Source organism: Exophiala aquamarina (assembly GCF_000709125.1).
Source record: "Exophiala aquamarina CBS 119918 chromosome Unknown aczIA-supercont1.17, whole genome shotgun sequence".
NCBI lineage: Eukaryota > Fungi > Ascomycota > Eurotiomycetes > Chaetothyriales > Herpotrichiellaceae > Exophiala > Exophiala aquamarina.
This window is the reverse complement of record NW_013550571.1, coordinates 506,671-524,682: the sequence shown is the minus strand read 5'-3', so window position 1 is coordinate 524,682 and position 18,012 is coordinate 506,671. Positions and strand designations below refer to the sequence as shown.

Sequence of the window (18,012 nt, the reverse complement as noted above, 5' to 3'; positions counted from 1 at the left end):
GAAATATCGCTCTCGCGCTCAGGTTTTGTGAGAGAAGTGACGAAAACCCTCTGTTGAAAAGAAGAGACCTGGCTTCATGGCGTGGAGTCAACAGTGCAGATGTTCATGTACGATATCATTGTCCACTCTGTGATTGCATGGCGATGGCGTTCATAGAGGTACATGTTACGCAACCGGAAACGGTTCAGAATTTTCCACCTGGTATCAGAGCGAAACACGACAAATCTCGAGAGATTCTTGCATTGTTGTTCACACAAATCATAAATGGGTCAACGTGGCTGATACGAAATGCCAGACAGAGCGAGGTGGGATATCACTTTGCACCATGCCATATCATTTCACCATACCCCAGCACACAATTTCGACTCATCCCATACTATGCAAGTGATCATTGCTTTCATCAATCATTCCTCTCCTTTTTCAGTCCCCCAGCTCGCTAGCCCAGTACGCGTCATCCGCCCACCCATATATCCTTCCAAATTATTGGAAGGAGAAGAGAATGATCGAATGTAGAGCACGTCTCTGAAGGCTTGACCTGGCAATTCTTACAACAAAACAATGCCAATGCCACCTCTCTTGGACTCGTCTGGTCGGTTTTTACTGTCGACTCCAGCATTGATAGGCTTCGTTCGCCAGTTGTACAAGTAGTGATGAAGTGAGCCGTCTCCGGCACCGAACTTCAATTGCTCAAGGAACAGAGGGTTGTCGTGCAAGGTCAAGGCATTGAAGACATCGAATTTGGCCTGTGTCGAAAACGTTAATGAACAGGCTCTCATGCAACCAGTTTATTGAACTTACCTTCTTCGCTTCAATGAGCAAATCATTAATCAGCACTAGAAGCCTCTCCTTTAAGCCTTTCTCCTTGGGGTTGAAAGCGTGCTCGGTGGCATAGTAATAGAGGTAAGCAGCACGAATGTTTGGGTGCTTTTTGCTCATGTCTCCAATGACGCTGCTCTCCAGACAGTAAAAGCTGCCAAAATCGGTGATTTTTCCGTTTTCTCCTTCAGCCACAAACGACCAGACAACTTGGTCCTCGGGTTTCTGCGAGTTGTAAAACCAGTGTTTGATCTCTTCTTTGGTGAATTCTTGGACCAGGTCGAATCGGTTGAGGTAGCGTGTGAGAAGGTCATGCACCCCGTCGATGTCCTTCTCCTGCATTAATCTGAGTCCTTCCGTGCTCGTGGTAGTCGGCAACTGATTTCGGACAATCATCTTCGCCTGTGTGCTGTTGGGTGGTAAGGGAGAAAAGCCAACCTCATATAATTTCAACCAATCAAGGCTTCTGTGGAAATATCGGGCACTTCCTACTGGGGTGGGTAGAATCGCACCACCAGTATAGATAGCTTGGTAGACTCCAACCAAATGACATCTCCTGGTGACTTCCTTGATGAGAACGGGTGCCAATCGCTTCGATCTCAACTTCTTGTGGACACACATGAAATTGATTTCAACAACATCTAAGATATTCTCACGTATCCTCAATTTGATTGGTATTCCAAAAATACTGGCCACAAGGACTCGGTTAGCCCCTTTGGCTCGCACACCAATATGCCAACTCTTCTTGTACTCGGGGGACTTCAGAGCCCAGTCCAAAAAAACGGCCGAGTAATTAAAACGGAACATAGCATGATCGTCCTCGACATAGTGCAAAGAAAGAAGGTTGTAGACTTCTTTGACTTCAGTTTCATTGTTTAGGTCAAGCTCCACCCATTCGTATCCTTCCGGTAACGGCGCCGCGTCCTTGGGGACCAGTTCTGGAATGACTGGTTTGATTGGACCATCCGGCTTCTCGTCATCCGGCCTCTCGTCAAAGCGCAATACAGGCTGGGTTGACCAGAATTTGTACGAAGCCATATCTTTTTGGTTCTTTCCGTTGATGGTAAGCCCAGTCAGTAGGTCTGACACATTCAACTTCTTCAAAACCTCCTGTGCTTTCTCGGGTGGCAGGCCAGCCAATTCTCCTTTCAGCGCAGGATTGACGTCGAGCAGGGTCTTGATAGTAGCATCGTCCAACTTCGGGGCAGATTTGGATGTAGAGGCCTCCGCGGGTTCAGAAGAGGTGTCCTCCTGCTTGCCTGTAAGAGCATTTACCAATTTGGACTTCTTGGACTTCTTCTTTTTTTTCTTAGGCTTGGAGGTGGCGGAGCCTTCAGCGGTATCTGGTTGCTGATCCTGTATTTGTTCTTCATTTTCAGAGTCGGATTCTAGTTGCGTGTCTTGTCCCTGGAGCGGGGCTCCAACTGGGTGGGATTCAGCCATGGTGTTGCTCTCAATAAGTCAAGGAATGTTCTTGGGAGACAGGGAGAAAGTCGTCTGAAGGGAAATGGAAAATGTAGTCAGTTATGCATGCTCAAACAACCAACTACAAAAAATTGCCTGCCCACTGCTATGTTTGGGAGTCACGTCCGACGATTGAAACGCAGGTGGTGAAGAAACGACCTTGGTGGGTTGTAGTGGTTGTCAGAACTCCGCATACGTCAGTCGTCGGTGTTCGGCCGCACTTTCATCCACTCACACTCGCCAAGGAACCAGACTGCACCAGCTGTGCCTCCGTTAGGTGCCTAAATACCTAAATCCGTATCTAAACAAGCTACCCTGGTAGTTGTTAATTAGGGGCTCCTCGGGCTTTCGGTAGGTGACTGACTAACTCCTGTTATAGGCCCTTCCTCAACGGCCCCTGATATTCTGGCATTGGATGGTTATCTAGCGTCCACTTAGCCATCCCACTGCGTTGCAACGACTTAGTACATACACTGAAGGGATCTTTGACAATTTGCATTTAAATGATATGCTCAATGATACTCTACGAGAATGAGTCAACACCGGTTATCGAGGTGGAAAATTGACAGGATGCATCTATTTGAGTTTCCTCTAAATTGAGTCGCTCGTGCGGGCATCAACCCTCTAGAGAGGATACTATTGTGCGATCAGCCTCCCTAGCAGACACTCTGCTCTATAACGTATACCAGCTGAGGCCTACTCTACCTAGACCTGAAACGAGCTGAAGGCACCGATGTAGCCTACCAAACGCCAAAAAGTCCGCAACGACTACACCGACGTTACACCAAAAATGGACAGTGCTGGAAGCCACCCAAGGCTACGGAAACTCCACAGTGATGCTCCCATAATCCTCATCTCATGCTTACGTCCAAGCGAAATCAAGAATAGCACAGCTTCATTAGAATGCCAGGGTCACTTGTTCTTCCTGGCATCCCAACCATTCATCGTGCGCCGTACTCCAAGCGTCTTTTTTCCATAACTAGAAAATGTGCCGTAAGCCCCAGTTTGCCTTATTGACGACATAGTGGTGCTATGCATGGTATTGACTGGCCGAGAGAGAACATGGCTTTTGAAAGAAACACCACGGGATATCGATGGCTGCTCCAATAGTGTTCTCTTTGTTTCCTTAAATTCGCTCTCTTGTTCTTGGTTTTCTTCCTTGCCCTCTAATGCATTATTAACCCTTTCCACTCTCTCGTCAAGATCTGGTGGTGGCGGCGATGAGCTGAATAACGTGACATATCGTCCCCTGCTATTGTCGGGGATCTCTTTTGACGGCATTGGACGATTTTGAGCCATGCCACTCCGGGAATTGAGCTTGTGTGATGATAGCTCAGAAGGAATCCCATTCATCGAAGGTGTGGGAACATCCGGACGCAATGCCGGAAGAGCTAGCTTAGGTGTTACCTGGTCTCTGGGCAGATGAACTGATACTACGGATGACGTGCTCGCATCTGGCATTGAGGCCTGCTTCGCAGAGTTTGAGAGATATGCAGTTATGGTGCTATTTCCAGAGCTTGATTTGGAGAGCTTTGCTTTCTTGTTCGGTGGGAGAAGATCTGAACTTGATCTTGTCAGATGCTGGAGACATGCCGTTTTCATTTGATAGCTCGCAGTCGTAAACCCAATGGTCGTGTTCGAGGTCGAAAATGAGCTGATACTATGCATGGTACTCACTGCATGTCCTCCCATCTTAGAGAGATCATTCCTTTCGAAACCCGACTGACTAGATGGCCGAAACTTGGAACAACCATTCAAAACCTCTCCAAAGGTTTTTGATTCAGAAAATGGCATGGCCTTTGGCTTACGGGTCCCATCGGCTGGCCATTCATCGTCCATCAGACTTCTACCAGGACTCATTCGCTCAAGGCTTTTGGCCAACTCCTCCTGGCTTGGTGCAGGCCTGCGCAAAATCATCGCCATATCTTGAATGGTTTTATCACTGAACAGTGGACCAGTCGAAGCGAGAAGGCGGTGGATCTCAGTGGGGAGAAACTGGGAGAGTGTCGATGGCGTTTCATCTCGGGATTGTGCCACTGGAAATGTCATTGTCAAGAGAGCCTGTGCTCGTGTCATTGCGACATATAGCAGCCGTCGTTCCTCATCGGTGTTCTCTGCTCGTGAATGCGGTATAGACCCTTCATACAACGCTGGAATAAATACAATCGGCCATTCAAGACCTTTCGCGGAATGGATGGTGGATATTGTGACCCGAGACTTGTCCTCCACCGACTCTCCTTCTTTGACTTCTGTGGACAAAACAATATTGGCCAAGAATTGCGCCAGGACCTGTTGGCCTCCATTTGAGGCATCTTGCTCTATGCCATCGATATTGGGTAACGACTCTTCATCTGCAGGATCAATCAAAACCTCAGAGGCATATTTGATCAGCTCTTTTACATTCTCCCACCGATTCTCGTAATCATTCTTGTACTTCTCTTTCAGATAGTCTTCATAGCCAATAGCTTTCACAACTAGGTCGATCAACATACTCGGGACATTTCCGGGCTGTGCGGTTGATACTTTGTCTCTTGCATTCCTGACGAGAGATACTAAGTGCCCTAGCTTCTGTTCTGCAGGCTTGGAGATATTCTTATCCAAGGCAAGATTGCCTGAAAGGACCTTCTGGGCTACCATCCACACAGAGAATTTCCTTTCCTCGCCCACGCGTACTAGTTCGGCGATGGTAGTTTCCCCAATTTTCCGCGAAGGTGTATTTATGATAGCGAGAAAGGCTTGATTATTTGCTGGATGGGAAATAGTGCGAAGGTATTCGATGAGAATCCTGATCTCCGCTCGGTCAAAGAAGCGCTGGCCACCGACCATACGATATGGTATTCCAGAATTAGCCAGTTCCTTCTCAATAAGTAGTGAAAGGTGCGCCGAGCGGAGAAGGATAGCGAAGTCTGAAAATGCCAACAGGGAACCAGTCATAACGCTGACCCTCTTTATTTCATTGGCGATCCATGAGGCCTCTTCCTTTGGGTTCGGGAGGCGTCTGAGTACAGGCTGGGTTCCAAAACAATGTGTAGCCTTCAATTTCTTTTGTGGACGGGTGGTATCTTGTTCTATCACGCGTTGTGCCAGCTTGAGCACAGCGGATGCAGAGCGATAGTTCTCTTCTAAGTTGATCACTATTGTATCCGGGTAAGTTGTTTTCATCCGCCGTAGATTTCCGACTTCTGCCGATCGAAAGCCATAGATGCTCTGGTCAGGGTCACCAACAATGGTGATCCTTTTGTTTTTTGCGGCAAGAAGCTTCATGAGCTCAAATTGGACAACGTTGGTGTCTTGAAACTCGTCAATCAGCAACGCCTCGACATTGGAAACGCAGGCAGGGTATGCCCGAAGAAGGTCCACGCAACGCAAAAGTAGATCATCGTAGTCCAGCAGCTGTGACGTCGCCAAATCATTCTCGTATTCGTAGAAAGCTGTGACAAAATCTTGCTTGTCCGCTTGTTTCTGAGTGGACTTTCTAATGTCTTCCAAGGTTTGTGCTCTAGCCTTCTGAGCTGAGATTTTAGACCTTGTTGCCTTTGGTTCGAGTGTAAGGTTCAGTCGCTTGATGATACGCTTTACGATGCTGATACTGTCTGAACTGTCTGCGATACCAAAGGCCTTGGGAATTCCGATGAGGTAGCCATAAGCCACTAGCAGTCGTCGGCAAATCGAATGAAATGTACCCATTATCAGTTTAGACTCGAGTTCGGGCCCAATCAGAGCACGAAGTCGCTCTCGCATCTCCCGGCTAGCCTTGACGGTGAATGTGCAGCAGATGACATTCTGCGGGTCATATCCATGATGGGCAATGAGATGCGCGACCCGCGAGGTAAGAGTCTTGGTTTTGCCGGATCCGGGTGGAGCGAGTACCTGTAAGACCGATGCTTGTGAAGTAACAGCAGCCTTTTGAGCTACATTCAGCCCTTGCAATAACAGTGGTTCCATTGCATCTTGCTTGCAACATACCGGCTACGTGGTTGAGGTTGAGAACGTGTCACTCGGGGACGTGTCGCGACTCGTGGGTCACGACTTTGGGCAATCGCGCTAATTTACCAGTTACGCGATGTCATGTGACCCACTAGAAGTCTGACAGTCAGGCTGCGTTTGGGGAGGAAAGAAGGTCTGGTTTCCGAAGGACCTGGACCCACTATCAACTAGTCCAACTTCCTTTGTCCATGAGACTTCTTTCGTATCATAATACGTTATGATTTCCAAAACCCAATGAGCAAAGCCTCGTTTCATCCACTAAGGAAAAAGAGATACTACTTCACAGATCAAGCCCATTGTTGATTTCAGAACAGACACAGTCCATCATTCCGGCGGATAAGGGCCAACTTGAAAAGAGGTTCCCTGGGCAAGGGAGGCTCTCGGGCGACCATGGTTATGAATGCTTAGCTACACTCCACCTTCTGTCCACTGTAAGTTCTATCCGCAGATTACCTGGGAGACCTAGGAGTTCAATGGAACACGCCGAGTATATATGCCCAACCAAAAACTTGGTCAGTGACTCAGTACAGCAGAAGCTAGGAGCTTGCCAGCCCTATTCATGTTGCAAAACTGTGCCTTGAAATATGGATTGCTCTCTATCTTTCTTGAACTATTTGTTCGTCAAGTCACAACCTATATTTACTAGGCTCTCCGTCGGAACAGAGACGGAAATACTAAAACCAACCACAGGTCACAGAAGATATCCCCCCCTTGGCGAGTCTCAATGATTCAGTTCAACTTTGGTCCAAAGATCGACAAGCGACGTTCAAAGACTAGCCAAGTGTAGTTCAACGTTTGGCCTTTCCATTGACGAGCGAATCGGATTGATTGGCTCTACAAGCGGACTCCATGTTTGGATTCATGCCAAGTCAACTTGTGCTACGATCTGTGCAATGGGCCACTCTTCACAATCCTCGTGAGGGCCCTTTTGATAAACAACAGGAAAAGGTAGGCTTCAGCCAATCTTTTCTATCCTTCCTGGGGACCTATATCGCACGACCTGAAGGGAACAATACTCTTGCGCTGGCCCCCTTGCTCTTCCTCCCACAGCTGTTCAGAATGACAGAGTCACATCTGTAACAGACTACTTTACTTCTTTTGTGCTTTTCATCAGCGAGTACTCTTCCCAATAAAATTAGCAACAGCAGCCATCACCACCAAAACAGAACGCAGCAAATCTCAACATTTAACATTACTCCCACCAGATCCGGACATGCGACCATCAATCCTGAGAAGCCTGCCGTCATCGAGCGGGCTCGCTCGCAACCATCCCCTTTCATGAAGCCTTGTCCAAATCGACAGGTAAGAAGGCCGGTCAAATTCAAGACAGAGATGCGGCAGAGTGACATGGAGGAAGGGTTAGCCATCAGCAAGGACCCTTACAGAACGACCAAAAAGGTCATGCCATCGGCTGGAAACCCTTCGTGGACGTCGAGCAATCAGGTTCGAAGTGTCATTGGGATTTGTATATAGCAAGCAATGAGAAAAACTCTCAATACATAATATAACCATGGATGATTGAAGCCATTCATTGACCCCCTCCTACTTCCGACGCCATGTTGATGCATTCACTGCAACTTGAAATTATCGACTACTGGATTCACAGTCCGTATTGTGTTTCGTGCTGCCTGTAGGTGATTTCGTCAATAGCGAGTGAAGCTGGACTGTGTGATTGCACAGCCTTTCGCCTCGATTAGCTGCCTCTGTACAGAGCACCGCCTCTAGACGTTCCCATTCGATAGAAACGAGCGTTTCTCCCTTCGATTCTGCTGCAACCACCTTCCGTCCTCTTTATCCCCAACACCGATTCCCTCGAGGACAACCGACGAAAGTCATAGTTTCTCAAGTCCCCGGCATCAAATCCTCCTGAGCACTCACTGTGCTGCTATTTTGACCGTTGAGCCGTCGTTGTCGCTTGCACAACCATTTCTTTCCTCACTTGGTCTTCTCAGTAACCCGTTTTCGCCCCGTGCAACGCCGTATCGATCGTCATCATGCGCAGATACACCAAGAAAGATGCCTGGAACTACTCTGCCGCCTACACCGACCCCACCCGCCTCGCACAAGAAAGACAGAGAGAGCATGAGACGCACGTTGCAAGTATCAAGCACTTCAAAGGCGAAGAACCTGAACTTCCTGAAGGAGTGACCGAAAACTCGGAAGACGGCCTCAAGCTCTACAAGAAAGCAGCGGAAAAAGCGGCCGAAGCGCAAGCCAGAAGAAAGCTCGAGCAGCGAAAGAGAGATGAAGAGGCAAAGGAGGCTCGCCTTCGAGGAGCCAAACCTCGAAACTCTCCTCCTCGTCCCACTCTTGGTCATACTCGTGTGGAGAAGTCAAAGCGACTCGCGAGAGCAACACCACTTGAGAAAAAACGCGCCGACGCCAGAAAGCAGCCAGCTATTGAGACTGTAGGTAGGCCTAAGAAACGAGTCCTTCATTCACGATCAGTGCGAACAGCCATACAGGTTCCTGAAACTGTCAGAGTCCTTCGTTCCCACTCACAATCAAGACTAAGAGGCAGACAGGATCCTGACACTGTCACGAAGGGCGCGCGTGTGGTCAACCTTCGAGGTCGGAAGCTCATTTGCGATTCTGACGATGAAGATGAACTCGAACTTATCACCAAAGTTGGCTCCACGAAGGACACCAAAGCAAAAGAGGATCTGGCTCCAGGCAAGCGCACAATCGTAAGTTCTGGTCCGGGGGACGTCGCGAGCAACGAAATTGATCATCATTCAGATTGATGTCGACGCCGACGACTCTCTGTCTGACGAGCTGTTGAAGAACAAGCGTCGTCGTGGAGGCTTTGCCACTGTCCGATCCGAATCAGACAAGGAGAACCTCTATGAGAAGCGAACTACGAGATTACACCCGAAAGCCCCTGGATCACCAACACCTATGCCGCGAAAGATTTCCCCAACCCAGAACGGTAGCCAACGCGCGAACGCTGTGCCAAAAGCCCCAAGCGAGAAGATGCGCGAACTCAATGAAAAGCAACGGGCTTCCAAGTCGAACATTTTGACCGCCAGATTTGACGATATCAAACATTATACAGTCTCCAGGTATTCGTCCGCAACGCGTACCAGGGCCACCAGACCCGCTTTGGCCGAGAGTCCGTCCAAGCGGGAAAAGTCTTTGAGACGTGCTCAGGGCCCAAGACTGTCGACTCCGCATGAAAGAAACCCGGAAATACGAGCAGAAAAGAGAGAGGATCCAGGAGAGCTGCTTCTGATGAATCGTTAGCCATATCTCGTTACCGCCATCGTGTGAAACGTTGAGAAGGAGAAGCAATCGCAACACGACAAACGTGAACCAAGAGAAGTTGTTTCAAAGGCAAAGACAACACTTGGAGTCGAAGGGTTGTTCCCACAGTTCGTCAATCAGTCTGAGCGACGATCGCGGTCATCAAGCGATCACAGAGTACTCGTGGACAGCGTCCGTTGAAAGAAACCGGAAACACTCGGCAAGTTGAGAACACTGAACAAGTTGAGAACGCTGAGCAAGTCGAAGAGGCCCAGGACGCCGCACTCGAAGAAGGTGAGCTCATCGAACACGCATGATCTCATCGAAGCCATCTTTACCATCGGTCTGCAGAGAAAGGGCCAGTCGTTGTTCATACACACCTTCTTCATCGCTTTCGGGAAATCCAACAATAGTTTCCTGAAAATCAGCATCACACCCTCAGCAATTGGTTATTTCTCCATATTCTGTGCCGAAGCGCAAAGAATGTCTTACAACTCACCTTCGACACTTCAAGCTCCGGGAGATGCTTGTCGAATACAATGACTTCCGCCATTTCTTTGAGGGATATCCAACACCATCGTCGTTTTCATCGTCAGCAAAACTTCGGCGGATCGTCTTCGCATGCCTCCCTCTTCGAGCACCCTCACATCGCCCTCAATCCGTATTGCGATTTCAAGCTCCCGATCTCCCAAAAGATATCATACAAAGCCCTATCAAAAAGGAACTGCTCTGTCAGCGCAGCTTCTGTTTTCAACCACCGGAGAACCGCTCAACGATCGAAGCTGCGCCTAAGCTAGCGCGGCCATCGCAATTCAACCAGTGGAAATCCCATCTATCGATTAGAGCTGCCCTCAGAGTGGTCTCATATTTGAACCACCGGAGCTCAACCCAATGACTGGAACTGCTTGCCTAAGCCCGCGCGGCCGGTCATATCACAAGTTCACAACAAACCAGGAAACCGCCTTTCGACTGAAGTTGCGGCCTAAGCCAGAGCGGCCTTCGAATCAACCGCAGGAAAACTGGATGAGTGACGATATGGATCAGAACTAAGGGAGAGGAATGGAACAATCGGGGACAAATGAGGAAGGAAGGAGGTCATGATGACACGTGACTTGGAGGATGAAACTGCCGGAACAGGGTTCAATATTGGTTGGTCTTGTGACTTCCTGTGCGGTCGGTGATGTCTTTTATGCTTTCATGTTTTTCTTCTTTGCGTTGTTTGAGGTATATTGGGAGCTCCCCAAGCCGGATCGGCACAAGCGAGATATGGATTAGAAGCCGTCGATAACTGCGTGCGGGACGGGATCCGGTGATGATACAGTCACATCACAATGAAAAATGTATGAAGGAAGTCAGTCGACTGGGTTAGCTGGTCATTGGGTATCAATCAGATACAATTCAACCCCCAAAAATCGATCTTTTTGTTTTCGGGTTTCTCGGCAGCACTGTAACCCTGAATAACGATTTAGTAAGGAGGGCAGTCTGAATGGTCAGGCTGCCGAACCCATGGACGCAATTGAAAATGGCGTTGCTTCGTAGTACTTGAAGGGACAATATGCTAGGTGGGTTGGATGCGAAGTCAGTATCTAGGAACTTGAAGCGTATGTACGATGAGTGCGCGGACAAGTAATATGACATCAATCCCTTGCAGCTCGTTACAGTAATTAAACTCACACCGCATTTTATTCACCCCCCACGTCCACATGCCGATCAATCTCCCCACCTACGATTCGATAAGCCTCATCCCTCCGCACAGTCCCTTGCGAGTTGCAGCACAACTCCTCGAACAAAGCACCTGTCCAAAAGCGATACTATCTTGAAACGCTTAGACAGCCAACATATCCCCAGCTATATCTGCCCGGAATGAAGTTCCTCACAACGCTCCTCACCACCGCACTGGCTCTCGCGGGCCTGAGCGCGGCAAGCGGCTTGGAAATCGAGTACCTGACCCCGACGATAGAATGCGAGCGCAAAACGAAGAAGGGCGACACCATCGACGTGCACTATGCCGGCACGCTGCAAGCCACAGGTGCAGAGTTTGACTCCAGCTTCGGCCGCGGCACGCCGTTGACGTTCCAGCTTGGTGCTGGGCGGGTCATCAAGGGGTGAGTGGCTTTCCAGGCTTCCTTTGGGGTTTCTTTCCTGTGGACGTTGCAGTTGGCTGACTGAATCTGACGCTTTTTCTTGGTACAGATGGGACGAAGGCTTGCTCGACATGTGCATTGGTGAGAAGCGTCGGTTGACGATCCCGCCGGAGATGGGGTACGGTGCGCAGTCTGTCGGGCCGATCCCGGCCAACAGTGTGCTTATTTTCGAGACTGAGTTGATGGGTATCAAGGGCGTCAAGAAGGACGAGCTCTAGAAGAAGACACATGCAGAGAGAGGAAGAGGGAGTCGGTGGGGAGAAGACAAAAATCTTTTTCCGAGATACATCCACTGAAATGCATGGGCCATGGAGGACTGACTGGAAGCTGGACCTTTTCTACGACTTGAAGAGATTTGATGTCCATTTACTGGGGCGAGATACGGATAGACCACAGACACCCTTGTGGACATGGCATGGCGGCATCTGACTTGGGAAAGTCGAAAAGTTTAGATGGGGCTTATTCTTGTTCTGGCGGAAGTATTCATGTTCAGGAGGTCGTATCATGGAAATTCTCCTGAAATACAATACAACTGTGTGCAGAGAATTAAACAAAAGCGATGGCCTCTATCATCTAGCATAATCTCATTCTAACAGGGCGGGGGTATCACATCTAGTTTGGTTGTTCCTCCCATCCGATGTCAATCCATGTCATCTAGATTGTTCGTCTTGCCTGCGGAGCGCTGAACTTCGTCCTCCTCCCCAACCAAGATACCAACCAGACATTCGCTCAGCATACCGTCCCAATTGACCCAGGGATGGACTTCCATAAACAACTTGACCGAGTCCTTGCCTGCACCTCGCAAGATTTCTCCGGCACCTCCCGGGTGAAAGGGTACGTACGGAGAGATATTATACACCTTCCCATTGTACACGGTCCATGCATCTTTTCCCTTTCTGCCGTTTTGCCGCTTGAGCTGCTGTGGTGTCACTTTGATCAGAGTTTCTGGGGCATCTTTACCCCGTAGTCGGGCATTCGGATCAGTGGTGAGCGCGGCCCAGTCAAGTGGTGAATGGCCGGGTTCCAGTATGACCTTGCGGGAGACCTGCTTCCCAGGTGGCATGATGGACGAAGTGGGCGCCATTGAAGTGTTTGGGAGGGCTTTCTGAGGAGGCACTCGAAGTGAGGCTGCAGCGGAAGGCGGAGGACGCATCAACCCATTCCCGGGTCGAGGAGGAGCAGCCATGCCACTGCCACCAAAAGTCGGTGGCTTTAGACGAGGTGGGCTTGTAGATCTGGTTCCCATCGCAGATCGTGCTTGGGACGGTTTCTCTTCCGTTCTATTCACTGATATATCAGGCATCGCAACATCTCCTTTCCCCATCAAATCTGTCTCAATCGCAGGGAGGTTGAGCACAGCTGGTGGTTCGGGCAGTTCAACTGAAACTTGGTTCGAAGGAACGGAAATAGGCTCGCAGTAAACCTCTAGCGGCGACCTCAAGGTGCTTACTGAGGGTGCTACTTCAGTGACTAGTTTCTCTGAAGCACTCCGTATGTAGAATTTGTACAGAACATAGCCAGCTATTAAGGTGCAGCAGCCAGTTGCAAGCCAGCCCATTTAATCAGAAAGGATAGGAAAAGGAGGAGTTTGGTCTTTGTGGGATCATTGCTCCGACATTGAAGACGGAGACGGTTGAGTCTATATCATGTTGGAATGTGGACTGTTGTCTGTGTGTTGAGGCAAAAGGACAATAGTCAGAGGTCAACGGATCGAGTGTTGGTCGCAATTCCAAGTCGTTGTTGAAGGCGGATTGAGAAATGACGGTTATTTCTGGAAACCAAGCGTCATTTGAAAGGAGATGGCAAAGCTTCTAAACACTGTACAAGCTCTACGGGGACGTGTCACCCACGTGACCGGCCACCCCCTTTTGGGTTCCAACCCCCTACAAAGTATCCTGCAATCGTCACATTAAAGCCTTTCTAGGTATCCTAAGCATGTGTTTGATATGTGGAAGAGCCCGTGCGACTGGACCATTCACTCGCTAACTGATCCGCACAAGCTAGGAAACCATGAGAGTCCACAATACAAATATTATTCTGCCAGGCTGCGCTAAGGCAGACCTCTCCGATTCCGATATGGTTGCCTTGCGTCTGGAGTATCTGCACAACTTGCAACGAGCCTATGTACCAGACAGTCGACTGTAACCTGGCTGGCTTCCGTGCCGAGGACTCGAGGCGCTCCTTGAAACAGTAATTGGATAACCCAAATTCACCGGCGGTGGTTTCGGACCCTATTTCCAAGCCTAACTCTGCCTTGCCAATCGTACAACTCCACTGCACACATTATCCACTGTGCTCGTATAGACCTGTACCTGAGTTGGCTTCATCGAAGCTCATCTAATCCACGATCGTGATGATGGGGAAGTCGCGACCTGCCACACTCTGGAATCCGCTTACATGGATTCAGGCTTGAATGCGGGCTCAGAGCCAAGGCATCCCGAGAACGCCAAATCAGGACTCAGTGCAGGGGTTGCCATTGCTTCCGTCTCGAACTGCATCTTTCAGAGAACAAGCAACCTGGTTGAGGGAATCTGGTCGACGATCACTGTCATATGTACTCGTACCTCAAGTATTTGGGATGCAGCTCGGCTCGAGTGCAGCGACTTCCAAAACAGGGTCTGGCCTCGCCACTGCTGATCCTTTCGCAGCTCCTTATAATCAAGATGTCCTCCGTATCGGTCATAGAATCGTGTGCTACGGTTCCCTATCTACCACGTGTAGTAAACGACCAGGGTCGTCCAGCCTCTCGAGTGTCCGGTCGCGCGGTCGGAAATCTGGTTCATTTGGCAATGCCCTTCAATGTCTCGGGCACGGTTTTCAGCGTTTTGCGATGGACTAAGAATGCGTCATCGCAATTAGGAGATCTGGCCCATGCAATTGAATCTTGCTAGATGGTATGAGGCTTGAGCTTGATTTTGACATAATTGCCAAAGTCCTCACAAGTGGTTGGAGCAATATGAGGAGAAGTGAGCAACGACACTTGATTGTGTTTATCAGCCAGGACTCAGCACAAAGGTACTGGGGTACTTTGTGAAACAAGCAAACTGGTGCTCACAAAGCACGCGTCGGCATCAAAGTCGCCTTGAATTTTACCTGAGGTCAAACATGTCTCCAGATTTTGAACGCTGGCACTTGAGACGTGGGACCTGATTCAATTTGCCATTTGTTCTGCGGAATCGACGCCCTTGTTTGTGAGGAAGATACTTTGTATTTGGTTGAGGCTTGGTACCGTTGAAGCATTTGAGGCAACCGGGAGTGAGGAATGGCCACCGATTCAGTCAGCGGTCATGCCGGGCGCCTGGGAGTCGCCTGGAAGGGGGGTGGAAGAAGCCTGGGGACCAGTGTGTATTTAAGTATCATACCAGCCGGACTCCGTACCCAAGTTAGCAGGAAGAACTGCTCGTGGATGGGAAGGCATAATCGGCACTGGCGGTGTCCTTCCAGACGAGACGTTCTGTTACGAGTATGTTTACTGAACCAGTTTCGAGTTGAGCTGCGAATTGTCAATCCTTGTGGCTGCAGGTGATAATGAATGGTCAACAAGTAGCAACCTGGGTTGGATCCCCCACTTTCTATTTCCGACGGCCAACCTTCCCTTCCCTTGCCTGGGTCTCCAGACTTGGATGTAACTTGCAAGTTGTAACCCTGCAGTCTGCACAAGTTTGTGCCCTGACCAGAACTCTAACTCACTAAGGTATCTGCACGCTGTCATCTTCTTGGGCCGAACGTGTCACCTGAGCTTCTCAGACATTGGCGGCTCTTCCACAGGCTCTTTGGCCCCGCCTGAACGCTTGAGCTTGAAGCAAACTGACCGTCCGGAGTATCCCTACGCACGCTCACAGCATTCAACTACCTATCGCCGCTTGGTTGCTCCTCCCTCGTCCCTCGTCCCTCGTCCTCCTCCCCCTCCTGGCCTGCTACTCAGCTGGCGCTGGCCCGTCGTCGTGTGCCTCGCAGTGCCCACTGCCCAGAGTCCACCTCTGTCCACTGTTCTCCTCCCAAGTGGCCAGACGCCTCCTCCGTCCCAGAAGGGAGGCTGACGGCTGTGACGGCGAAACGCTCTAATTGTTGCTCGTACTTCCGCATCTCCAACTAAGCATAACCTTGAACCAGGTCACCCACAGGTCACCCATCAGGTCAAGGACCCAAGGCCCAGCCGGGAGCTGGTCCTAGTCGCGGACTCTCGGCTCACGATCAAGATCACGGCTCGCATCTCACGGCTGCGGTCACAGTTACAGTAGTTACAGTCCAACCACCAACCAGGAATACAACCCGGTTTGACCTCCTTCATGTCAACCTCGCATGACCTAAGCCCAACCTTACTTCCACCACCTCTTTCTTACTCTCGTTCCATGTTTTCCTTCTCTTCATCCTTCTTCACTGTTTGACGGTGGAATAGGCAACTAACTGCCTTGAAGTCGTAGGCAGTGCTGTTTACATTTCCATATAACCTGCCATCTGGCCCAACTGCTACTAAGATCCAGTGCTACATCCAACCTTTCCCCACTCCCGTACAATCATCCACCTCATCCACGACGGGCTTCATCTCTCTCAAGGTACCAAGTGGAACTTCAAGCCAGCTCAGATAACAGCCTCTTATCGATCTTGGAAATCCCCTTAAAGTCAGATATCCGCAAACTGCCACTGCCAGTGATGGACTATCATCTCAGCCCAGTGGGCTCATCCCCGCCGAGTTACGATGAATACAGCCCACCCAATTCTCAAGGCAGATCTCTGACAGAGCCCACTACGACTGATCAAAAATTCAAACGTCGAAGACTTGATCTCGACTCCAATCCCCATAGTTTGCCTGACCCAATGCATCTTATGAATGCTCCGGTCTACCCACCAGGTCCTCGCACATATATGACCGGTTCGTATATGCCTCCCACCACCAATTTTGGCCACTACGCTTCTTCTCCCCCTGCTTACTGGGATGAAGAAGCCGCTTTAGAATACCTTGCTTCTGGAAATGGCTTTGTTCAGGACGTGCGTCTTGTCGTTGCTCCCACTCCCTCGGTCCATTATCAGCCTCAGCATCATCCTACCTCAGCATCCCAACCACCTGCAACAGAAGCAACGCCTCATCATCCTGGAAGTTCTCAGCTACGACATGCGTCCAACATCCCTGCTCCCGCCACCAACTTGCGCCCTCCCGTTCTCGAATCTTACCAGCAAATTCCTAATCACCCTTGGCCGGCAGCACACTCAACCCACTACGCTCCTGGCACCGATGCAAGCTCCTTCGCCAATGATCCTCGCGAGCTCTCAAGGCTGATGAATTTGACCGCCAGCTTGCGTCCTCCATCACATGCATTCTGTCCAATCGAAGCCACCTCGTCCACGGCAAATCAGATCAAGTTGGTTCTGAGCCGAGCAACACAGGAGAGTATCGATGCATTGCCCGAGCATAAGAGGGAATGTCCTGCCTGCCAATTGGACTTTGAGCGGGATAATTTCATGGCTATCATCAGCTGCTGTAATACAGCCATGCACGCCACATGCCTCTCAGCATGGGTTAATTCGGCAACTTACGCCAAAAGCAAGACATGCATGAAGTGTCGCCGGGCAATTGACGCCAGAAGACCACTCAATGCTGTGGTTCCACCCGTCAATGACCAAATTTGGGACGAAGGCGTTGATCTCGATGCCCCGGAAGCAATCAAGGGTGACCAAAAGATTGAGGTACTTGTGAATCCTCGTGCTGATCGAGGGCGGCGCTACATGAGGAACGCATACGCACATTACAGATCCACCAGCATTCAGATACCGGAGAATATGCCTCCTGGGCCAAGACGCCAACTCGCTCACTTACAGCAAGAACAGGCGTCAGAATTCGACGGCGTCAGACGTCGCCTCCGTGGGATGATGGCTAACGGTAACCGGCTGACGAAAGAAGAATCTTTGGCTCGAAGAGGACTTGCAGAGGCTCAGGTAGATGTCAGACAAGGCGGATCGTCAAATCTTGAAGCCTTAAATCAGAAGTGTGAGGCCATCAAGAGGCAGAAGGATCAGTGGTGTCAGGACGTTCGTTCTCTTCAAAGAGTTCTCGAAGGTCTACCAAGAAATCATGAACGACGAGTGGCTGCATTGATCGAGAACGCAATGTTCCCCCGTCCTGCTGAGGCCAACGCGGCAACCCTTGGACCTGCTGCTACTGAATTACATCAATCTGGGTCTATGTCCTATTCACCATAGGACCCCGCACCCATCGGATAACAGCGAGACGGTTGACTTGCATTCCATTCGCATATCTTAGCATGGTGGCATTGTGCAACACCCTTCGATTGCAAGCATACTAGGCATCTGAGACTAGAAGGAAGGACTAGCGGTATCTTCATTCCCGTTATTAGGGGTG

General features: G+C 50.0%; 5 protein-coding genes across 5 annotated transcripts; 2 read left to right on the top strand and 3 right to left on the bottom strand.

The window, feature by feature from the left end:
- Positions 1-545: 545 nt before the first annotated feature.
- On the bottom strand, positions 546-2,259 carry A1O9_11448 (glycylpeptide N-tetradecanoyltransferase; the record flags this gene model as incomplete). Its single annotated transcript, XM_013399741.1, has 2 exons — positions 546-743; positions 799-2,259. 2 exons carry the CDS (start codon positions 2,257-2,259, stop codon positions 546-548), a joined length of 1,659 nt encoding a protein of 552 aa, XP_013255195.1.
- A 933-nt stretch (positions 2,260-3,192) lies between these two features.
- A1O9_11447 (DNA helicase II/ATP-dependent DNA helicase PcrA) lies at positions 3,193-6,225 on the bottom strand (the record flags this gene model as incomplete). The annotated part of the gene is made up of 1 exon (XM_013399740.1): positions 3,193-6,225. The coding sequence occupies one exon, from the start codon at positions 6,223-6,225 to the stop codon at positions 3,193-3,195; it is 3,033 nt and encodes a 1,010-aa protein (XP_013255194.1).
- Positions 6,226-11,373: 5,148 nt separating this feature from the next.
- On the top strand, positions 11,374-11,872 carry A1O9_11446 (FK506-binding protein 2; the record flags this gene model as incomplete). The annotated part of the gene is made up of 2 exons (XM_013399739.1): positions 11,374-11,615; positions 11,704-11,872. 2 exons carry the CDS (start codon positions 11,374-11,376, stop codon positions 11,870-11,872), a joined length of 411 nt encoding a protein of 136 aa, XP_013255193.1.
- A 422-nt stretch (positions 11,873-12,294) lies between these two features.
- Positions 12,295-12,840, bottom strand: A1O9_11445 (uncharacterized protein; the record flags this gene model as incomplete). The annotated part of the gene is made up of 1 exon (XM_013399738.1): positions 12,295-12,840. The coding sequence occupies one exon, from the start codon at positions 12,838-12,840 to the stop codon at positions 12,295-12,297; it is 546 nt and encodes a 181-aa protein (XP_013255192.1).
- A 3,494-nt stretch (positions 12,841-16,334) lies between these two features.
- On the top strand, positions 16,335-17,762 carry A1O9_11444 (uncharacterized protein; the record flags this gene model as incomplete). The annotated part of the gene is made up of 1 exon (XM_013399737.1): positions 16,335-17,762. A coding segment is annotated over one exon (1,428 nt), but the record flags the coding sequence as incomplete, so codon positions are not given.
- Positions 17,763-18,012: the final 250 nt, after the last annotated feature.